The sequence below is a fragment of the Helianthus annuus genome, chromosome 4 (assembly GCF_002127325.2).
Source record: "Helianthus annuus cultivar XRQ/B chromosome 4, HanXRQr2.0-SUNRISE, whole genome shotgun sequence".
Lineage (NCBI taxonomy): Eukaryota > Viridiplantae > Streptophyta > Magnoliopsida > Asterales > Asteraceae > Helianthus > Helianthus annuus.
The window spans coordinates 199,434,605-199,457,513 of record NC_035436.2 but is presented as its reverse complement, the minus strand read 5'-3'; the positions used below and the strand labels follow the sequence as shown (position 1 = coordinate 199,457,513).

The 22,909-nt window shown below is 36.7% G+C and overlaps 3 protein-coding genes across 5 annotated transcripts; all 3 read right to left on the bottom strand.

Moving 5' to 3' along the window:
* Positions 1-744: 744 nt before the first annotated feature.
* Positions 745-6,317, bottom strand: LOC110934162 (uncharacterized protein At4g04980). 3 transcript variants are annotated; one of them, XM_035988769.1, is made up of 10 exons: positions 5,903-6,317; positions 5,077-5,313; positions 4,871-4,963; positions 4,659-4,776; positions 4,001-4,203; positions 2,840-3,909; positions 2,144-2,309; positions 1,882-2,046; positions 1,647-1,799; positions 745-1,075 (listed from the first exon to the last, which is right to left on the bottom strand). In XM_035988769.1, exons 1-10 carry the CDS (start codon positions 5,969-5,971, stop codon positions 896-898), a joined length of 2,454 nt encoding a protein of 817 aa, XP_035844662.1. In that variant the 5' UTR covers positions 5,972-6,317; the 3' UTR covers positions 745-895. The 3 variants fall into 3 exon arrangements, with proteins under 3 accessions (XP_035844662.1, XP_035844664.1, XP_035844663.1); XM_035988770.1 differs by lacking the exon at positions 745-1,075 and having other exon boundaries at positions 1,649-1,792; XM_035988771.1 differs by lacking the exons at positions 5,077-5,313; positions 5,903-6,317 and having other exon boundaries at positions 4,860-4,963.
* Positions 6,318-9,458: 3,141 nt separating this feature from the next.
* Positions 9,459-11,067, bottom strand: LOC110934163. The gene is made up of 2 exons (XM_022177351.1): positions 10,660-11,067; positions 9,459-10,565 (listed from the first exon to the last, which is right to left on the bottom strand). The coding sequence occupies exons 1-2, from the start codon at positions 11,065-11,067 to the stop codon at positions 9,459-9,461; spliced, it is 1,515 nt and encodes a 504-aa protein (XP_022033043.1).
* A 3,187-nt stretch (positions 11,068-14,254) lies between these two features.
* LOC110937863 (COP1-interacting protein 7) lies at positions 14,255-22,909 on the bottom strand. The gene is made up of 8 exons (XM_022180312.2): positions 22,544-22,909; positions 20,210-20,386; positions 19,203-19,321; positions 19,064-19,116; positions 18,748-18,794; positions 18,495-18,647; positions 16,326-17,967; positions 14,255-14,683 (listed from the first exon to the last, which is right to left on the bottom strand). Exons 1-8 carry the CDS (start codon positions 22,600-22,602, stop codon positions 14,525-14,527), a joined length of 2,409 nt encoding a protein of 802 aa, XP_022036004.1. The 5' UTR covers positions 22,603-22,909; the 3' UTR covers positions 14,255-14,524.

The window sequence follows — 22,909 nt, the reverse complement described above, 5'->3', positions numbered from 1 at the left end:
TGAAAGAAGCTTGTGATTTTTAATACTTTTCATTTTAAAATTTAAAATAAAGATTTTGATTTGAACAACATCAATTTATAAGACAAGTGATATGTCAATTTAAAATATTAAGATACATGTTTTAGTGGCTTGTTAGACCATGTGTAGTGGTTTAGCTCAATAATGTTCTCACCCTTGGGCGTTTTGCTACACGTGGCAGCCCAGTCAGCATGGGGCATTATTGGGGGTTATTGCAAAAGTGGCGTAGTGGGAATAATGCCCAATAACGCCCCTTCCAATCATTAAACAATTATTATTTTTTTAATTAAAATCTTAAATAGCACTGAATTGGGCCTCGATTAATTAAGTTGTCAGACCATGTGGGGTTTAGCTCAATAATGATTGGTGGGTGCAAATATCTCGCAGCATTTTTAAAACAACGCGATTGAATTTTTTTTCAAAAAAAAACGCCCGATAACGCCTAGGTGTAATGGATATGGGGCGTTTTTCGGCGTAAAAAAAACGCCCCACTACGGGGGGTCTTAGAGTAGCTTAAATAGCAATATATTGGCACTCTTCACACTTTGTCTAAGGTAATAACAAAATCATTTGTTATAAAACCAAATAAATCACCCCCAAAAGATTTTCATTGTCACACATCAAAATTGTGGATTTGACTTGAAAAAGTGTATGCTTCTAGTGACGCTTAAGTTCAGATTTATACACAAGTGTCCAAAATTTTATTTACATATAGGACGCGGTCCATATAAGCCTAATGTAACACATTAGATGATCACAAAACTCTTATAGTGAGCGCGATCAAGCGCCTTAAATGACTCAGTGTTGTGCTGCAAGCATTTGTTCTCTCTATATATACATGTCACTAAGGTTTTTGTTTTCTTATTTAAAAAAAATACTACTGCATATTGTCGGCTTGTATTTGTTGTGCGATCTCTCTTGTTAAGTTTTCAGCACGATCATCTTGTCCCCCAGCAAATGAATAGACCCGAAATGCAAACTGGAATGCCTTCCAAAGGGTTTTCCCTGAACTAACCTTCTTCGCGTTTTTTCTAGACGCACTTGCCAATTTTCTTTCCTGTTCAAAGACAAAATCGCATCAATTGAACATGATCATGTAATACATATCGAGTTTTATTATATTTAGAGTAAACTTCCGTTTTGCTCCCTGTGGTTTGGTCACTTTAACGGTTTTGCTCCAAACCTTTAAAAATAGCCATTTTGCTCCCTGATGTTTCGGTTTTTTTGCCAGTTTGCTCCCCGCCTCTAACTCCATCCAAATTGTTTGTTTTTCCATTTTGATATCAAGTTTTATTATATTTAGAGTAAACTTCCGTTTTGCTCCCTGTGGTTTGGTCACTTTAACGGTTTTGCCCCAAAACTTTAAAAATAGCCATTTTGCTCCCTGATGTTTTGGTTTTGTTGCCAGTTTGCTCCCTGCGGGGAGCAAAATGGAAAAACAAACAATTTGGATGGAGTTAGAGGCGGGGACCAAACTGGCAAAAAAACCGAAACATCAGGGAGTAAAATGACTATTTTTAAAGGTTTGGAGCAAAACCGTTAAAGTGACCAAACCACAGGGAGCAAAACGGAAGTTTACTCCTAATATTTTGATGATGCTTAGATGAAAAATGATTTGACAAAATTACCTTTAATGCCAATTCCATACAGCTTGAGGAGACATCCACCATGAGTTCTTTAATTCTGGTAAGTATAGCAAAATCAAAATGGATTTTTTGGCTCTTAAATTTCTTGATTTCTTCATCCTTCGTTCGGTCTAATGTGTCCAATTCTCCTTTGATCTTGACGTGAAATCACTCATCTGTTAGCGACGAAAAAGGAAAACGGTCTAAGAGTAAGATAAATTAGAAAAAAAAATGTTACCTTATTGAAATAATTCTCAACTCTATCAAGAAGTTGATTCACTGGTGGCTCTATATTCCAGTTTTGCAACGTATCGGCTATCGCATCTAACTTGGAGTATAACGCTGCAGCCATTCTTAATCCCTCCAACTTCTTACTAGGAAAATCTTCGAACCTTGCCAGAACCTAGAATTAAGTTAAATCTAAATGTGTTTCGTCTTTCGAATTACATTCATACAATGATAAAATAGTCATCGATGCATCGTATAATAAGAGTGTAGACCTGCGTTTCATCGGATAGTTTCTCAAGATGGGATTCCACGTATTTGTGGAAGCTGATGAGCTCATCCATATCTGTTGTTTGAAACTTTATCAATGCAACTTGCACCTCTTTGATAGAATTTGAATAATTTTTCACATCCTCTTCGATTTGCTGAAAGTAGGATGATCTGAAAACAAAAAAAGATAACTATACAGGGAACAAAAGAAGTTTATATATAGAGTAAAATACCATTTTCCTCCCCTAAGGTTTGGTCCGTTTTGCGACTTTCGTCCAAAGGTTTGATTTTCCGCATCTGGATCCAAAAGGTTTGAAATCCTACCGTTTTCATCCAGTTTGTTAAATCCATCCATTTTTCTCCGTTAAAGTAGGGGTATTTTCGTCTTTTTTGTTAACTTAAGGGTATTTTCGTCTTTTTGAAGATTTGTACATTATGCTAAATGCTTGTGCATAAAGTGAAAAAAACGAATTGCCCTTTAAGTTAAAAAAAAAAGACGAAAATACCCTTGCCTGAACGGAGAAAAACGGATGGAGTTAACGAGCCGAATGAAAACGGCAAGATTTGAAACCTTTGGGATCCAGATGCGGAAAAACAAACACTTTGACAAGTCGCAAAACTGGCCAAACCTCAGGGACGAAAATGGCATTTTACCCTTATAAATATGTGTACTTAATGTTTGGTTATAAACTTATAATTACCGTCTTGTAATCTCTGCAAGTGCATCAGCCATTCCCTTTTTTTCATTACCACTAGAAGCAGGCACAACTTTACTGTCTTTCTTTTGCGATGTTCTAGTTTTGGTACCTGATCCTTCAACCTTTGCTTTGAGTTGGCGGTACAGGCATCCCATCTGAGATGATCTTTTTAACTTGCTAACTGATTTACGCAGCAATTTGCCGCCATTACTACCACCAGGGGGTGGTGGTGGAGCACCCCCTTTGACCTCTTGCACTGGTTTTGGTGTTGGAACTGATCCGTTAGATGATGGTATAGGTGGTGGTGGTGGTGGAATGTTTCCACATGCTGTCGGAGCTGGTGGTGGAATGCTTCCATGTGCTGTTGGAGCTGGCGGCGGTGGTGGAGGCAATCCTAGTGCCACTGGCATGCCATTGCCATTGTCTGACGACGACAGAGGCGGCGGTGGTGGCGGTGGTGGTGGCGGTGTCGATACATTACTTGCGGTGAATGAGGGCGGTGGAGGTGACAATGATGTTGTATTACTTGTTACTGGTGGCAGCGGTGGTGGCGGTGGCGGTGGCGGTGGTGGCGGTGGTGGAGGTGGCGGTGGTGGAGGTGATACTGATGTTGTATTACTTATGGTCATTGACGGTGGAGGTGGAGGTGGAGGTGGCACTGGTGTTGTTTCAGTATCACCTTCTACCACTGAGAGAAGTGGCGGAGGCGGCAATGGTGGCGGAGGTGGTGGGGGACGAAGATTGGTGGCCATCTTTGGTGAAGGCACATCTTCTGTTTCCTTAGAAACTGGTGAAATCTCCAACTTCTCACATGGCTGAGGTGGTGACTGCGACTGACTGGCTTCCGAATCCAATAGTTGTGACGGCGACGACACTACTGCCGCTGAAATCGTTGGCCTCTCAGAAGACGTTGATGGCAACCCTCCTGCAGGAATCAACTGTACGTTCTCCGAATCCACAATTGATTTTAAAGATGATGACGGTAGTGAAATCTCCATCTGCACCGTCACATTGCCATTACGATTCACAATTTTGTTCTTCACTTCATCACCTTCAGCTACTTGAGGGTCCATCTGGAATCACAATTGCCACATAAGCAAACATGTCAAAATTGCCACATCTAGTTAAGAGAGCAGGCGGAGAGAATGTAACTTATGAGCATGCCTTTGCAGATTTATTATTTGAAAACACGCGGAGAACTGAAGTTGGTGAAGGTACTTTGTCCGGATAAGACATTGAAGAAGATTTCCCGTTCGAACTAGAAGGTGAGTCTACATTGTCTTTCATTTCTTTGTTATTATTCGTATCCCTTTTATTATACATTTTCTCTCGTGCCACATTAATTATGTCATCAAGCAATGCCAACACTATAACGCACCACAAGAACCGTATTACAAGATGATTAACTTGGATCCATAGTTAATGGCGAATAGCAACAAATAGCGATAAGGTACCTATATGCTACATAGCAAATAGCGATAAACAGCAGGCGCTATTTTTAAAATAGCGATACAGTAGAAAAAAATTATTTTTTTTATATGTATATTATATCAAAATACCCTGGTATATACGCTATTTTACATGTATATTTAACAAAAACCTAAAATCCAGCTATTTTATAGCTATATTAGCCGCTATTTATATTTAAAAAATAAAGAAAATAACTGAAATCCCGCTATTTATGGGCTATGGCTACATACCCTGTAGCAACCTTCGACCTATATGCTACGCTATTCGCTATAACAACCATAGCGACCACTATTGACAACTATGCTTGGATCATATACAATATATAATGAAGTATATTAACTTATTAACTTACCATATTTTTCCAAATCACTATTCACTTCATCGTCTGTTTTGGATTTGACCATCCATTCGTCATTACGCATCCAATGCTTCCCGAGAGACTTGATAGCAGCACAAAGCTCATTGATTGCCTATTTGCAGCACTCGTTAATTACTAAAAAACCAATACTTTGAAGTCGATAAAAAAAAACACAATTATATTTTTACAATTTACATCTAAAAAACCTTATCCATAGCTCCTCCTGAATCTGATACCGAAATACAATGCACGACATCCGGGTGTAATTTATGCAATTCTTTGACTGTGTGTTTCACCAACTGCATGTAAAAAACCAGAGAAATAAGTTGAATGATAGAATCGATTATCTCATTTTGGTCATCCACTTGTAAGCATTCACGTTCAAAATGAATAACCACAGAAATAAACGGACCTCAATAACGCCTGAAGAACCAATACAGGGAGGCAAATCAACCAACTCTCTAAAACTCATGATCTTCTTTCGAAGCTCAGTCATTCTGTCAGAGTTGTCAGCGTTATGTGACTTTTGCACCACCGCATTTTCGGTTTCTCGTGCCCTTTTTGATGACGGAGATCTTTTACTATTCCCCGAAAGGTTTTTACTTGTCCCCTGAATACTCTTACTCGACCCCACGGTACTTTTCCCTTTCTTTCAGATCAATAACAAGTCAATCAGCCGAGCTATTATACTACCGTACACACCTTTAAACTCATTTGGGTTTTTCATCGAACAACTTATGTGCATTAGAAAAGTAGTGCATAATGCACAAAATAAGCGCTACAAGTCTACAACCTATATCTATCATTCAGATTTTCAGCAGGAACGATAGAAGATTCAGAATTTAATGAGCATATATGCATCAAACAGCTACTAATTCAAAAGTACATCATAAAACCCTAAAAAAAGAAAGAAAACCCGAGATCAGAAAAACTTGTTTTGGAAAAGACAGCCAAAACATGTCATCTCAAACGACGTAGATCAATAACAAGTTATCATACTACCAGTCTATCTATCGGTACAAATGCTCAAACTCATTCAGGTTTTTCATCAAACACCTGATGTGCATTAGAAAAGTAGTGCTTAATGCACAATTCAGAGTCATAAATCATGTATTTAGTTCTTCTTGCTTATGGGTCATACTAACTAAATCATGTATAATAAGCAGGAATGGTAAAAGATTCAGAATTTAATGAGCATATACACATCAAACAGCTTACTAATTCAAGAAAAAGATTACCCGAGATCGAGAAGACTTCTTTTGGAAAAAACACCCGAAACATGCCATTGCAAACGACTTATGCCGCATCGCAACAGAAATTAACGATCTTTTTGGGTCAAATCATAGGGTTCAGTAGTACTTGGGTTGAACAAGAACCCTAATGGTTGACAATTGAACAAATTAATCCCGAAAAAATACCCAATTAAATATTACAAAGAAAAAGAAGATTCAAATTGAAAAGAATAATAATTGTAAACTTGATGAACACATTATCGTGCGACCCATTTTCTGGACTCTCCTCGTTGAATCGAAAGAGTCCAGAAAATCGAAAAGAATTTTCCTAATTTTTTATATAATTTGAAGGGTTTTTTTAATAATAATGTAACGTGAAATGCCCCAATTTGCATAAAGTTCGCGCCTTTTGTGTTCTTGAGTTTCAATATAATGATTATAATCTCCGTGAAGAGAAAGATGGAAGCTTGGTATTTATATGGTATGAAAGTAGTTACATATATAGTCCCTAGACTAAATCTCTGTTGGCAAAATTAGCCCCTTACATTTTTCAGTTTTGGCCTAAACCACATTAGTATTAAGCCCATGCGTTACGGCGAGGTGTAAAACCATATCAAGTCGCACACCAATGTCATAGTATGGCCAGTGATCATTAACACCGGAAAAGCTTGTATAAAAAAGAAATAATAAAAAAATGAACGAAAAGTAGACGTAAAGTCGCTGAACAACGTATGGGAAACATAAAACGTAAAGTCGATCTAGTACCCGTGCGTTGCGACGGGACCGTTAAACGGAAAAAATAGGCTTGAAAACGGTGAACCACACTCCACAGACGCACGTTGCGGCGCGTTAACTCGCAAAATTTATACTGAAATGTAAACGGAAAATTTGTGAAAGATGAAAAGTATAGGGAGCAAAGTTGAAAGTGAAAGGACGTTGAGTTTAAATTGTAAAAAGATGTACAAACATTGAAGTTAAAACTAAAGTAAAAAAAAACGAAAGATTAGGCTGGACGGTATGGTCCCGTCCTCCACCCGGCGCCGCCACCGTGTCACCGTCCCTCCACGTCGCCCCCCTCTGTCCCCCCTCTGTCCCGTCCTCTGTTCGCCGTTTGCGACGGAGCAAACAGATGGGCCCCCCCTCTGCGACGCCCGTCCTCCCACGCTGCCGCCCCCGTCTTCATCCCGTCCTCCCACGACGCCCGTCACCATACCGAGTAGTCTTAAAATAAGAAAAAAAAAAACACCCAAAAGTGGGTACAACCCACCAAAGCTAAATGTACATACCATAATGCACAACAAAGTTGCAAATTAACAAAAGTTGAGCTATGTACAACCTCACCCACCATCAACGGATTTCGCCTTTTAATACCGTCACCGGAAAACGAAAGCAAGCAGGAAAGTTGTCAAGCATGAGGTGAGATATGAAAAGAGACGTGTATGTGACCATGGAGCTATTTCTGAACGTGGTGGCGGTCTGATGGATGAAAGAGATGAGGGTGAAGCAGGAATTGAGATATAAGCGGTGGTGGGACACGTGGGTTAAAACATAGTGGACTGCTCAAGAGTGTTGTTTATCTATGCTTAACAATATTGTACTATTAGCTACAGTAGAGTGTCCTCACATACTGAAGTTGTTTTTTAATAATACATATAATTTAAAATAAATATAAGTTGAGCTATAAGAATGTAGCGATTCGAGAATCAGGGCCGACCCTGGGGGTGGGCGGGGAGGACCATCGGCCAGGACTCGATATTTTGGATGGCACACTATTTTTAGAAAAAAACCGGATATGTATGCGTAAAAATTTCTTTTTTAATAGGTATACCTATACAAACACCAACATAGGCCTAATTACAAAACTATTTTTATGCTTTAGATTAGTTATTAGCCAATTGACATTAGTCTTAGACCTTTGTTAAGCCCAATACCCAAATTTGTTATGATCTAAGGACACATTTTTTGGAGCTTGAACATGGTACACGAATTCTCAGGGTCGGCTCTGTAGAGAATGGTCGTATAAACTAGAATCTTGTTGGGTCATCGTTATCGATGGCTTAATTTAAGTAAATTAGGTATAAACAAACATCATGTAACTTATATGATTATGAGATAAAACAACGATCACTGGCTTAGCCACTTTATTTATAGGCAAATTGGAAAATAATAATCCCACCTTTTTGAAATTGGCCAATAATAATCCCAAGTCACGAAATAGCCACCAATAATCCCACCTCGTCCATTTTTTTTGTAAAATACTCCACAGTTAAGTTTAGGCTAACTGAGTTAATAAACTGCTGACGTGGCTAATAAGTGTCTGCCACATGGATTTTTTTAAATGACTTGGATTATGGATTATATTAAATCATTTAATGGTTTAGTTGACTGATTATAAAAAGGGGAATTGACCACATGTTCGATCAGAGTTCACCAAGCATGAACCCTAATTCATAAACCAACCCCCAATCTCCAAAATTCAGCCTTTTCCATCGATTCCAATCACGAAAACATGAGTTCATCATCATCGTCTTCTACAATTCGTTCAAAAAACCCCAAAATTTTCAGACTTGGCACTGATGGAAGAGTTTATTGTAACCATGAGTTAGCTGCAATCCGTAGGGTGGCTGGAAATCGAAGTTCAAGGCAAGGAGAAGAGTTTTATGGATGTCCTCTCTGGCCTGTAAGTTAATTTACAAAAAAAAATGATATTCAATCTCAAATCTTAACCACTTGTTTGTTAGGGATCTGATTGCAAATTCTTTATGTGGAAACAAGAAGTCGATGCAGTGTTATCAAGTGAATGCAACTGTCGTTTCGTTGAGATGGACAATGAAAGACTGATATTTGAGAAGACATTGATAGAAGAAGAGAATAAGAGTTTGAAAAAGCAATCAAAGAAAGCATGTATTGTTGTTATTGTTTGCATTGCAGCAATGTTGTTTTGGTTATATTGACCCGCTTTAGTCATGTGTCGACTATGTAATAGGGTGTTTTGGTTATATTTGACGCTTTAGTCATGTGTCGACTATGTGATAGGGTGTTTTGGTTATATTGACGCTTTAGTCATATATCGACTATGTAATAGGGTGTTTTGGTTATATTGACGCTTTAGTCATGTATCGACTATGTAATAGTTTGTTTTGGTTCAATATATCATGTTTTGAGTATAGTTTATTGCAATGGTTACATGGTTTAATGTGTTTGGACATAAACTGTACATAAAGTGGACATAATCAAGGCTGCAAAACAAAGGCATTTACTGGACATCAAGTGGACATAACTAAGGCTGCAAAACAAAGGCATTAACTGGACATAAAGTGGACATAATTAAGGCTGCAAAACAAAGGCATAACCAAGACATAACCAAGGCTGCAAAACAAAGCCATAAGCTGCACATAAAACAAACCAAACAGGACTGCCATACATAGTTTAAGTCTTCCTGGGATTACAACTTTGACAAAATCCAAAAGAAACCCATAACTTCATCCCATAACTACTTTAACAAACATCAAAGGTACTACAAGTTTTAACAAAAACCAAAACATAGATAGCTAAAAAGTCATCAGTTGGTGGTTTTGGCAATCTTTTTTGGCCTTCCCCTCCTAGCCTGCCCCTGAGATTGTTGAGTGGAACACTGTGATTGTTGAGTGGAAGTGGTCTGAGATACTTTTGGTGCTGCTGTTGACTGTGAAGCTTGTCCATCAGCTGACTTTTTTGGCCTGCCCCTCTTTCTTTTCTCTCCAGTAACTTCAGCTGCAGGTTTGTCACACTTTGATGTTTTATGTCCTCTTCCATGACAATTCTTGCAAGACATAAGTATACCGTGCCTACTCAATTTCCCAGATTTTTTCTTGGTTTCATGTGGATCCTTCTTCCTGTTCTTTTTTGGTCTGCCTGGACCAATCTTAACTGGAGGAGGGTCCAAAGGTAATTCAACTGTTGGCCAATATTTTTCTGAAGGCAGTGGTGGGATAGTGTACTCATAGGCCTTGAGATACATCTCTTTGGTCAAGTAACTATTAACAAATTCTTCAGATTCCCTACGCAGAAATGCTGCAACTGCACACATATGATGACATGGGATGCCTGTTAAGTCCCATTTCCTGCATGTGCAGGTTTTGTTGCTTATATCCACAGAAACATCATCAAAGCTTTTCACTTGGAACAAAGTTCTGCTTGAAGGATACACAGTACAAGTATAAGCTTTATCCTTGTCTTTATCAAGCTTTTTCCTTTGGACTCTAGGGCAAACAACCACATTTTTACTTGACATGTCATTGAACTTGGTAACTAACCTGGTCATTACAGCCAACCTGATGTCTTCCAACATTTGAATTAAATGCTTTGATCTGGACTGTATGATGAAACCATTGAAGGTTTCTGCCATATTGTTCACAATAACATCAGTCTTGTTCTCAATATTAAGATAGCACCTACAGAAGCACTTAGGATTCTGCTTAGTGAATGCATCAGTTGCCTCTTCATCCACAATCCTCATTTCTTCAATTGCTCTTTTGTGGTCAGCAATATTATAAGCTTTAGCAGCCCTCCAAAACAACTCCTTAAGTTCATCACCCTTGTATTTTTTGTGCCAATTAGCATATATATGCCTAGCACAATTCCTATGCTCAGAATTGCCCCAAACAGAGGCAACAGCATTCAATAATCCCTGAAATAAGTCAATTAATGCAGCATATTATAAACCAAACATTTGTTATATAATAACTAAAAAATCAATCAAATATTTGTTATATAAGTGTTACCTTTTGCTGGTCAGATACTAGTGTCCAACCCTTCCCTTCATCAGAAACTTCTAAGCACTTCTTCAGCTCATTCATGAACCACCACCAACTGTCATTGTTTTCACCTTCCACAACTGCCCAAGCAACTGGATACATCTGATCATTCCCATCCCTACCTATTGCCACCAATAACATACCACCAAGAAATGTCTTTATAAAACAACCATCTAGACATAGAAGCCTTCTACAACCTGCTAGAAACCCCTTCTTAATTGGATCAAAGCAAATAAACAGTCTAAAGAAAACCTCTGTACCAGGTTCCTGTCCATAATATTCAGATGGGACAGTCACAAGTTCAAAAGTAGATGTTGGATTGGCTTCTTTCAATGCTGCTAAGTATGCACCCAGCTTCCCATAATGTTCTTTCATTGAACCATGAAGTTTGAGCTAGGCATAAGTCTTTGCCTTGTATGCCAACCAACTACTGACAATGACCTTGAACTTTTCTTTCACTGCATCCTGGATTTCCCTTGCCTTCCAATGAGGATTAGCCTTGAAAATATGTAGGAACTGACTAGCTATGAATTGTCCAGTTAACTGTCTGTTCTTCAACATATTTCTTTGACAACTATGTTCATTAACTACACTTTTAACAAGGAAGCATGCTTTTTTAACATGGTAAGACACATACACCTTAAAGGGACAGGTTTTAACACATCTAACACCAACCCTTCCCAGCCTATTCTTATCACTTACAGACACTTTAAGATTCCTACCATTGAAGACTGCATAATTTCTAAAAGCATCTTTCACTGCATCCCTTGTTGGGAACCTAGTACCAACTACCCAAACCCACTTAGTCCAGTCAGTATTTTCACTTACAACTGGATGAACTTCCTTGTACTTCTTACCCCTTATGTCATCATCTTCACTCTCTCCAGGTGAATTAATATCTGCATCTGAGTCCTCATAGCTGCTAGCTTCACTAAATTCTGTTTCTACAACAGACTTGTTACATTTGAAGTCTTTCAGTAACCTTTCAACAATTTGTTTCTTTGATAAATTGTTTTGCTTTAATGCAGCCACAGATGCCCTCCACTCCTCATCATCATCATCTGAACCATCATCTAACTGATCTGGAATCCAGTCTGCATCTTCTTCTCCACTTTCTGATTCAGATCCTTCCTTATCTTCATCAGATCCAGAAGGTTCTTTGGTAGGAGTTGACTGCCTGCACTGAATTGCCTTCGTGAAACCAACAGGACTTCTGGTTTTGTCTGGTGAATTAGTCAACTGTACAAGTTGTTTGGTAGGTGTTAGGTTCCTGTTTGCAGTACTTCTTGTAAAGCCTCTGAAGACAGTTAGGGTTTTAGTTTGGGGTTCAAGTTGGGGTTCAGGTTGGGCTTCAGGTTGGGGTTCAGGTTAGGCTTCAGGTTGGGCTTCAGGTTGGGCTTCAGGTTGGGCTTCAGGTTGGGCTTCAGGTTGGGCTTCAGGTTGGGCTTCAGGTTGGGGTTCAGGTTGGGCTTCAGGTTGGGCTTCAGGTATGGCATCAGGTATGGATTCAATAAGTTGTTTTGTAGGTGTCAAAGTCCTGTTTGCAGCTCTCTTGGTAAAACCTTTGAAGGCAACAGTTTGGGCTTGGAAGACTACAGATTTCTTACCTTGTGCATACAAATGAAGGATGTGCCTAGCATCTTTGTCCCCCAATTTTTTCAGCATATCCATTACATCTTCATCATTGGTAATCTGCACAATACCATCTGCAAAATTCTTTCCAGGCATCAGGTAAAAAAGTTCAATATTCTTATCTTGGTAAGACCCACCCTCAATCACATAATCGATCAGCTCAAAATAAGACATCTTGTCTACTTCTACTTCAAACATATGAGTATCACCACCTTCATAGTGCAATTTAGGTCTTCTTTTCAGCTTACCACCGTGCCAAGCTTTAACAATAATCTTGTCATCCATACTGTTGGTTTAAAGAGTGAGAGAAGGGTTAAATCAACATTCAATCGCATAAAGAACAAGAATGTAACAAGAATTTAGGGTTAAATCATCATACCTGCTCGTTCGTTTGCAGCGTTCTTCTTGATAAGAATTTAGGGTTTTGAAGAGAGAAGAGATGTGTTAAGTCTGATGTTTTGATCGATCGTTCAGTGTTAAATGGCTTTTGTATTTACCCAATTCCAATTTTGGATTAAAAAAATCCATGTCATTAATAATTTAACATGTGGCAAACACATGTGGTAGTTAGATGACACTTATTAGCCACGTCAGCAGTTTATTAACTCAGTTAGCCTAAACTTAACTGTGGAGTATTTTACAAAAAAAATGGACGAGGTGGGATTATTGGTGGCTATTTCGTGACTTGGGATTATTATTGGCCAATTTCAAAAAGGTGGGATTATTATTTTCCAATTTGCCTTATTTATATAAATACAAAACAACTACATTATATCTAATAAGTTACAAATTTTTTATATAAAGTGGCGGGAAGAAGATATTGACTTATTGTGTGTGGTCTAATAAGAATTGAAACAAGTATTCGTGTTACTATCTTTCCCTTTAAAAATGGAATCAAACAATATATATTGTAATGACTAGAGTAAATTGCAAAACATCTAATTTGCTTTATTTTTTTATCAAACATTTGGATGAAAATGACAAAAAATCTCAAATCTCATGGACCATTTTGACCAAAAAAAAAAAAGTCAGATGTTTGGATGAAAATGACAAAAATATCCCAAAAGTGAAGGACTATACTGTACAAAAAGTTGTTTTTGATGAAAATGACAAACATACTCAAAGCTCAAGGACGATTTTGACAATTTACTCTAATAATAATTATAATGCTTGAATATCAAACTCTAACCCGAACACATATAGTAATGTTTGATTTTGAACTTTTCACACTATTATATATATATTATATTACGAAGGACGATAAATAGTAACTTTATTTTTATAATAATATATAGCTTTTTATTATTTTTTATTTAATATATTATAATAGTTTATTATTATATTTACTTTTAATACCATATTTTTAACCTTTTTCCCGTTTTTAAAACCATATAATATTTCCTTTACATTTTTTTAATATTTTTTTAGAATCCGTTTTTAAAACCATATAATATTTCCTTTACATTTTTTTAATATTTTTTAGAACATATATTAATTTATCAATTAATTTGATACTTCTTTAACTATTTACATTTATAACTTTTTTCTAAAAACATTAGTATAGTTATGCTTGATTTTTTCCCTTAACATTCCGTTATAAGTTTTGTAAAAAACGAAGTTGTACTAAAAATAAAGTATTTATTTAGTATAATAGAACGGTACGATGATAAACTAAACCGTTCTAATGGTTTGGTTTTCTAAACAACATGTTTTATTTTTAAATCACGTTTGTTTTACATTATCATTGGTCGGTTTCGCCGCAACGCGCGACGTAAAAGAAGCTAGTAATAATAATTGTTCAAGGTCAAAAATCAAGCATAGTAACATCTCCAAGATCCGGTTTAAAATGTTAAGTCTACAACGGTCACAAGAGGGCAACAATATTAAAACATTTGGATGACAAATTTTAAACCAACAAACAAACAAATACTAATCTTAAAAACACAAAATAATTTCATAATGTGCCACAACAACCACCATGTTTATTACAAATTAACATAAAAATGCATTATACATACACAAAAATTATTCAAAAAACTTATAAATACCTGTATCATCATTGTATTTAACAGAAACCACCCAGTATTATACACCAACTCACAACTACCAACACAAATCAACAACTCCATAATAACAATCGTCTTCGTGCCGCTAGGATGTGTGTGAATTCTCCTTTATGTTCAAACTTTTTACCAGCAGTTTACTTGCCGGTCGCCTTTGTAGTAGTTTTCTTAGGTGTACCAGAACTGCCCTTTTGGATAACAGGCTTCTTCGTAGAAGCACTCGCTGCGGTTCTTTCGGCGATTCTCCTTTGTCGTTCGGCCGCTAGTTCTTCCACCCTCTTTCGAATCTCATCTTCCTGTTTCAACAAAAGGTGAATTATAAATACCTATAAAGATTCAAGAACCAGAAGAAAAACATGAAAAATATTGTTTTTGTAACATGATATCTATGTTTTTCGCCCTGTGAAAAAGTTGAATATATGAATGAAAAGAATCGATTTCAAAACAAAAGAACCGTGTGCTTTTCGGCCTATTGAATTTGAAAGACCTAAAGGTTCATGATCCCAATCGAAGAGCCGAAAATATACATGAAACATATTGTTATATGGCAAGAGTTTCTTGCCAAGAAACCATATACTTTTCGCCCTTTGACTTTGAAAGGTCTAAAGATGCAAGATCCTAGTTAAAAGGCCAACAACATACATGAAACATATTATTTTTAGAGTTAATTACTGTTTTCGTCCCCGTGGTTTGTCAAAAATCAATATTTCAGTCCATTAGTTTAAAAATTGCGATTTCAGTCCCTGTGGTTTCACTTTCGTAACCATTTTAATCCATTTATTCTGTTAGTACAGGGACTGAAATGGTTACGAGGTGGACTAAAATGGTTACGAAAGTGAAACCACAGGGACTGAACTCGCAGTTTTTAAACTAGTGGACTGAAATAGTGATTTTTGAGAAACCACATGGATGAAAACAGTAATTAACTCTTATTTTTATAAAAGAGTAAAGTACACAGATGGTCCCTACAGTTAACCAAAATTTTGGATTTGGTCCCTATGGTTTGCACTTTGTAACGCATTTAGTCCTCAGCTACTAAATCTAAAGGTTTCACCATGTCCAAGTTAGGGACTAAATACGTTACAAAGTGCAAACCACAGGGACCATCCATGTACTTTTGACAAAGGTTGGGGACTAAATAAGTTACAAAGTGCAAACCACAGGGACCATCCGCGTACTTTTGGAAAGCTAGGGACCAAATCCAAAATTTTGGTCAACCATAGGAACCATCCGTGTACTTTACTCAATATAAAAAAGCAGTGAAGAAACCAAATACTTTTTGTCCTTTGACTTTGAAAGGCCTAAAGATTCAAGATCCTTGCTAATAATCCAAAATATAAATGAAATGTATCATTTTTATAAGAGTTAAATGCCATTTTAGTCCCTGTGGTTTGGGTCATTTTGCCAGTTTAGTCCAAAGGTTTCATTTTTAACCTGTGGGTCCAAAAAGGTTTCACAGTTGCCATTTTAGTCCACTGGGTTAACTTCATCCATTTTTTCTGTTAACGAGAAGGCCAATTTGGTCATTTTGTATGTAATTCTGTTAACTAAAAGGGCAATTCAGCCATATAAAATGACCGAATTGGCCTTCTCGTTAACAGAAAAAATGGATGAAGTTAACCTAGTGGACTAAAATGGCAACTGTGAAACCTTTTTGGACCCACAGGTTAAAAATGAAACCTTTGGACTAAACTGGCAAAATGGCCCAAACCACAGGGACTAAAATGGCATTTAACTCTTTTTATAACAAGAAAACTATATGGTTTTCATGTTTTGACATTGAAAGTCAAACTTGTATTGGACAAAGTTAAAATTCATATTCAATCATTTGAATTGAATAATAAGGCACTAATTATATTTGAATTTAAAGTATTTAAAGTTAGATTATGATATAAATATTGGTTTCAGTATCAAGGTCAAGTCAAAACACTTTCATACCTGTTCTCTTTTGCTCTTGGGAACCACTGACCGACTCACGAAAGGTGTCCTCTTGTCCGTCGGGAGAGATCTCGACAAAGGTCGAGGCTTTGTCACCTTCTTCGCTTTAGCTTTGACCGGAGACTCTTCGGTTTGATCTTTCGTCTCAATAGGAGCCGGCTTGGGTTCAGACTTTGTGAACTGAGCCTCGGTCCCATAGTCTATTTCCGGGGTCCACGAGGACCTAACCGATGGCTCGACCCCAGAATCCCGTGAGACCATCAAATAGAGGTCATCTGGCTCATAAGATCCGGTTTTCGCTGCCTGGCTAGACTCATTGGCATCGGGCTTGTTAATGCTCTCGACCATGCTAACGTCGGTTGACCGCCATTGTGAATCATATGCAACCGTTGTTTGGGGTTGTACCATGAAAGAATCATCTATGAGTTCAGTCTTTTTGTTTGTTTCAGATGAAAAAACGTCGCCTCTCATTGAAGCATAGTCATCATTAAATGTTGACTTTTCGATCGGACTCTCGGAATTCTTGACCACAAACCAATCTCCGTCCCTTTTGTTTCTAATCATCGACGATTCGGATCCAAGATCCCGTAAACCCGTCGTTCCATTGGTTCCGTCACCGAATCTGTGCGAAACTACCAGATCAGCATCCGAAGAATCTCTACCCTTCATCCTAAAAGTCTCACCGTTTTCAAAATCATGAGAGCCGACTTTTCTCGATTCATCGAATCCGTTTCTATCAGGAACCACAAAAGAGTCGTTGGCTTTGGCTCTCGCTTTCGGATGATTTTTCACATAACTTTCCGCACCGACATCCATCGCATCATTTCGGTTTGCGAAATGCTCATCTTGATCATCATCTTTCAAGAGCAGATTTTGGAACGCATCCCAATTCTCATTTCGTTTTCCCGAATCAGTATCTAAATCCGCATCTTTTTTCTTCTTCTCGTGTGATTTCGACGACTTGCTATGGTGTTTCGCCAACGTTTCAAGAACACCGTCAACTTCATCTTCGGCCGAATCATCACTACCTCCATCAGAATTCTTCCTATTGGAAGTAATATAATTAATGTTTCGGATAACAACCGTTTTCGAAGACTTCTTTTTGTTCTTTTTACTTGACTTTTCATGCTTCGACACGGTACCTGAATCACTAACCGAATCAGACTCACCGTCTTCATCGCTATCCTCATCTTCTTCGTCGGAGGATTCAGGTAATAGAGATTTCGACTTCTTTTTCGAAGATGATCTATGATGTCGGCCATGGCTAGAGTCGTCAGCGTTTACGGGCCAGTTCATATGAGCCGGATAATATGGCGGCATACCAGGGTATGGATACGGGTAACGTGGACCTTGTGGGCCCGGATAATTGTACATATACGGCATCTGGTTTGGCCATGGCATCTGCATCGGGACATTTGAAGGAGTCGATGGTACCTGATCAGTGCTTTTGTCACCTTCGTGCTCGAAGCTGAGCTCATTATTTAACGTTGAAGCGTTACTTTCGGTTGCAATTAGTATTCCCGAGGTACCGGTGTACGCTAGTTCTGAAGGGGGATACGCAGCCATTGCCGCTAACTCATCCATCCATAGACCATCATTGTGCTTCTTTTTGCATAAATCTCTGAATTCTATGCATGCTTCCCTGTATCAAACAAAAAATTATTAATATAAGAGTAAATTACGTTTTTGACCCCTGTGGTTATATCACTTTTACTATATTAGCCCAAAATAAGAATTTTTAACATATCTGCCCCCATGGTCTCTATAACTAACCATTTTGGCCCCTAAGTCTAACCATTTTGGCCCCCATGATCTCTAGAATTAGGGGCCAAAATGGTTAGTTATAGAGACCATGGGGGCAGATATGTTAAAAATTCTTATTTTGGGCTAATATAGTAAAAGTGATATAACCACAGGGGCCAAAAACATAATTTACTCTTAATATAAAGATCCAAACATTAAGATTTAAAAGTATTGCAAAATGGTTCGGACCATGGGCGGACCTAGGTGAAGCCCAGGGTGGGCGAGCGCACCCCTTGAAAAAAAATTTAGTGTATTTTTTAGGTAAAAAACCCGACCGCACCCCCTAAAAATATGCTTGAACCACTAATCCGCACCCCCAGCAAATAATTTCTGGGTCCGCCACTGGTTCGGACCCATGTTGCATACCTTAAACGTGATGCTCCAAAATGATCAGCAAACAATATGAGATCGTTCATGTTTTCTGTCTCAAATCCAGCCACAAGCGCACGATGATAAGCCATTGCTTGTTCTTTCCGAAGCATCGCTTTTCGTGTCTCCAATAGTCGTTGAAGTTGAATCCTGGTGAAACGAAATTGACAAAAAGTCAACCTTAGTTACATGGATATATATATATATATATAAATCGCAATTAAATCGTTTATAAGCAAGCTCAAATTACTTGGAATTTTCTTCTTGTGCATTATCACCAGCTTCTCCAGCTTTGATCTATATATTAGATACAAACATAATTAATCCCTCTTCTAAAGAACGAAGATATAGTTGACTTTTAAGGTCAAACAAGTCAAGTTAGGATATTACAAGGATTCTTGTGTTAGAATCTAGTTTGTATACTTACTTAAGTTATATTTGTCATTTTATTTTTTTTAACTTTTATTTTTTGTTTTTTAAATAAAGTATCTAGACTTTACAACTTTATGTTTCGACGGTTTGACTTTGACCCAACATTTTTTTTTTCCGATTTGTGTAAGAAGTACCTTGGAGGGATCGGTAGACTTCTTAGTGCTTCCATCAGACGATAAACTTCCAACTAACAAATCAATATCAAGGTGAGGCAACAAATAAACACTAAAAAACAACACATCAAGAGTTGACTTTTCGACATGTGAACAATACCTTCGCCAGCTTGGTCTTCATTGTCATTGTTATGATTAGAGTTCTCAATTTGCGAAATTTCTCGTTCTAATCTTATAAACCTCTCAAGAACTTCAGGCGAGTTTATGAAGCGCACAAGCCTACAAATATCAATTAATCGTCATCGTTACGCCTTATCGATGCCAAGATTCCTTACTTTGTTATGACTCAAGGATAATTAACTTTGCTTTCCAATCAGGCAACCAATTGAAAAGTCAATAAAGCATATCTTGTAATCAAGGTCTATAGGGGCTCACGGACCATTTGATTCTTACTTTTATACACTCATGACTCAACCCATTGAGCATTTTATACATATATTATATCGAAATAGAGGGACCATATATTATATCAAAAATACAATTACGTAAAGTATATTTTTTCGGTAATAACTTAATGAACGAAACGTTTTAGGAGGTTTTATGTATTAGTATACACTTTGGTTGACTTCAAATTTGTTTGACCCACTTGATCCGTTAAATATTAAATATAGCCCAAATTGACTCGTTCTTTTTACTCAATAGTTTTTACCTCAATTTAGGAAAAAGGTCGTTTTTGTGACATAAACCTTCTACTTAATAAAACGTATCTCGTTAACACTATCTGTTGGGGCTTAATGTTTACTTAATCGTTAGAGTAAATTACGTTTTTGACCCCTGTGGTTAAATCACTTTTACTATATTAGCCCAAAATAAGAATTTTTAACATATAAGCCCCCATGGTCTCTATAACTAACCATTTTGGCCCCTAATTCTAGAGATCATGGGGGCCAAAATGGTTAGACTTAGGGGCCAAAATGGTTAGTTATAGAGACCATAGGGGCAGATATGAATTCTTATTTTGGGCTAATATAGTAAAAGTGATATAACCACAGGGGCCAAAAACGTAATTTACTCTAATCGTTATAACATTCATCAAGTGATGTGATGTTCTATCTGTATATCAAATCTAGAGGAGTGGTAGGAAACAAAGTCAAGACTAAATTATACCTTTGAAAAGTGGATTTGGTGAACCAAAAAGCATTAGTGGTTGGTGGACGAAGAGTGATCGAGTAACCCCCTTTCGAGATTTGATCTTTAAACAATTTCAAGTGAGATATGAAAGGCTCCACTAATCCAGATGCTAATTTCTCTTTGTTTTTCCCATAGCATAGCAAAAGATCACATCTACAAGACAATTCCAACAAGAATAAAGAAAACCCAAATTAGCACAATTAGAATCACACCCAAAATCAGCTAATTTCACTAAAAATTTGTCCAAGATCGCTATTTCTAGCCTTTTTGCGGTTTTACACAAGTTGATTGCTCAAGATTCATGCAAAATAGGTTAAATTAACACAGAAAAGATGCAATCTTCAGAAAATGTAAATGATGAATAAAATCCTAAATTGGCAAACTTGAAATCAGACACACACACACAAAAAAAAAAAAAAAAAAAAAAAAAAAAAAAAAAAAAAAAAAAAAACAGACCATTCAACAAGAACAATGAGAGACCAATTAAACACTCAGATTACAATCAATTCCAATAATATGAGAACATGCTTTTTAGGATCTTAAACAAGAACAAAGAAAAACCCTATTCAGCATAACCAAAACCAAATCAAAAGATCAACTTTATCAAGAATCTTGACAACCCAGAACAAACCCAACTCATAATAACTGAAATCAGACCAAATTATCAATCTTTTAATAACTTAAACAAGAACAAAGAAAACCCTATTCAGCATAACTGAAATCAATCAAAAGATCAACTTTACCAAGAATCTTGACAAAAGAGAAAAAACCCAACTCATATTAACTGAAATCAGACCAAAAGATCAATCTTTTAAGAATTTTAACAAGAACAAAGAAAACCCTATTCATTATAACTGAAATCAAATCAAAAGATCAAAGTTATCAAGAATCTTGACAACACAGAACAAACCCAACTCATAATAACTGAAATCAGACCAAATTATCAATCTTTTAATAACTTAAACAAGAACAAAGAAAACCCTATTCAGCATAACTGAAATCAATCAAAAGATCAACTTTACCAAGAATCTTGACAAAAGAGAAAAAACCCAACTCATATTAACTGAAATCAGACCAAAAGATCAATCTTTTAAGAATTTTAACAAGAACAAAGAAAACCCTATTCATTATAACTGAAATCAAATCAAAAGATCAAAGTTATCAAGAATCTTGACAACACAGAACAAACCCAACTCATAATAACTGAAATCAGACCAAATTATCAATCTTTTAATAACTTAAACAAGAACAAAGAAAACCCTATTCAGCATAACTGAAATCAAATCAAAAGATCAACTTTATAAAGAATCTTGACAACCCAGAACAAACCCAACTCATAATAACTGAAATCAGACCAAAAGATCAATCCTTTAAGAGTTTCAACAAGAACAAAGAAAACCCTATTCAGCATAACTGAAATCAAATCAAAAGATCAACTTTATCAAGAATCTTGACAACCCAGAACAAACCCAACTCATAATAACTGAAATCAGAGCAAAAGATCAATCCTTTAAGAATTTCAACAAGAACAAAGAAAACCCTATTCATTATAACTGAAATCAAATCAAAAGATCAAAGTTATCAAGAATCTTGACAACACAGAACAAACCCAACTCATAATAACTGAAATCAGACCAAATTATCAATCTTTTAATAACTTAAACAAGAACAAAGAAAACCCTATTCAGCATAACTGAAATCAAATCAAAAGATCAACTTTATCAAGAATCTTGACAACAGAGAAAAAACCCAACTCATATTAACTGAAATCAGACCAAATTATCAATCTTTTAATAACTTAAACAAGAACAAAGAAAACCCTATTCAGCATAACTGAAATCAAATCAAAAGATCAACTTTATCAAGAATCTTGACAACAGAGAAAAAACCCAACTCATAATAACTGAAATCAGACCAAATTATCAATCTTTTAATAACTTAAACAAGAACAAAGAAAACCCTATTCAGCATAACTGAAATCAAATCAAAAGATCAACTTTATCAAGAATCTTGACAACAGAGAAAAAACCCAACTCATATTAACTGAAATCAGACCAAAAAGATGATTTTTTTTAAAGAATTTCAACAAGAAGAAAGAAAACCCAATTCAGCATAACTGAAATCAAATCAAAAGATCAATTTTTTTCAAGAATCTTAACAACATAGAACAAACCCAACTCATAATAACTGAAATCAGACCAAAAAATCAATCTTTTAACAACCTTTCAGCCAAAACAAAGAGACCCAACTTAAAGCAACTGAATTTAAACCAAAGGGAAGAAGATCTTGAAACAAGATAGAAATCAGTACCTTGTTCTGGTAGGAGTAAGTTGAAACAGAGCATATTCAAGAGGGGTGAAGGGATCCATAGTGCCTGCAAACAATAGATGTGAAGAATGGAATGGGTGGAAATTGGGATTAAAGAGAATGAGTATTGTTGTAGTGGAACATGTGAATTGGGATCATGAACAGATCTGTGAATATTGGCAGTGTGTTTTGTTTAGGGGAAGGTAGTAAGTAAGCCAGCAGGAAATGATGAGGTAGAGCACATGCATCAGAGATGGGTAATGGGGAAAGAGAGTGAGATTGAAGATTGTCACATGTGGGATCACACTCAACCACAATGTCCCCACCCTCTTATTGGAGAATGAAAATAATGTACTACTTGTTCATTAC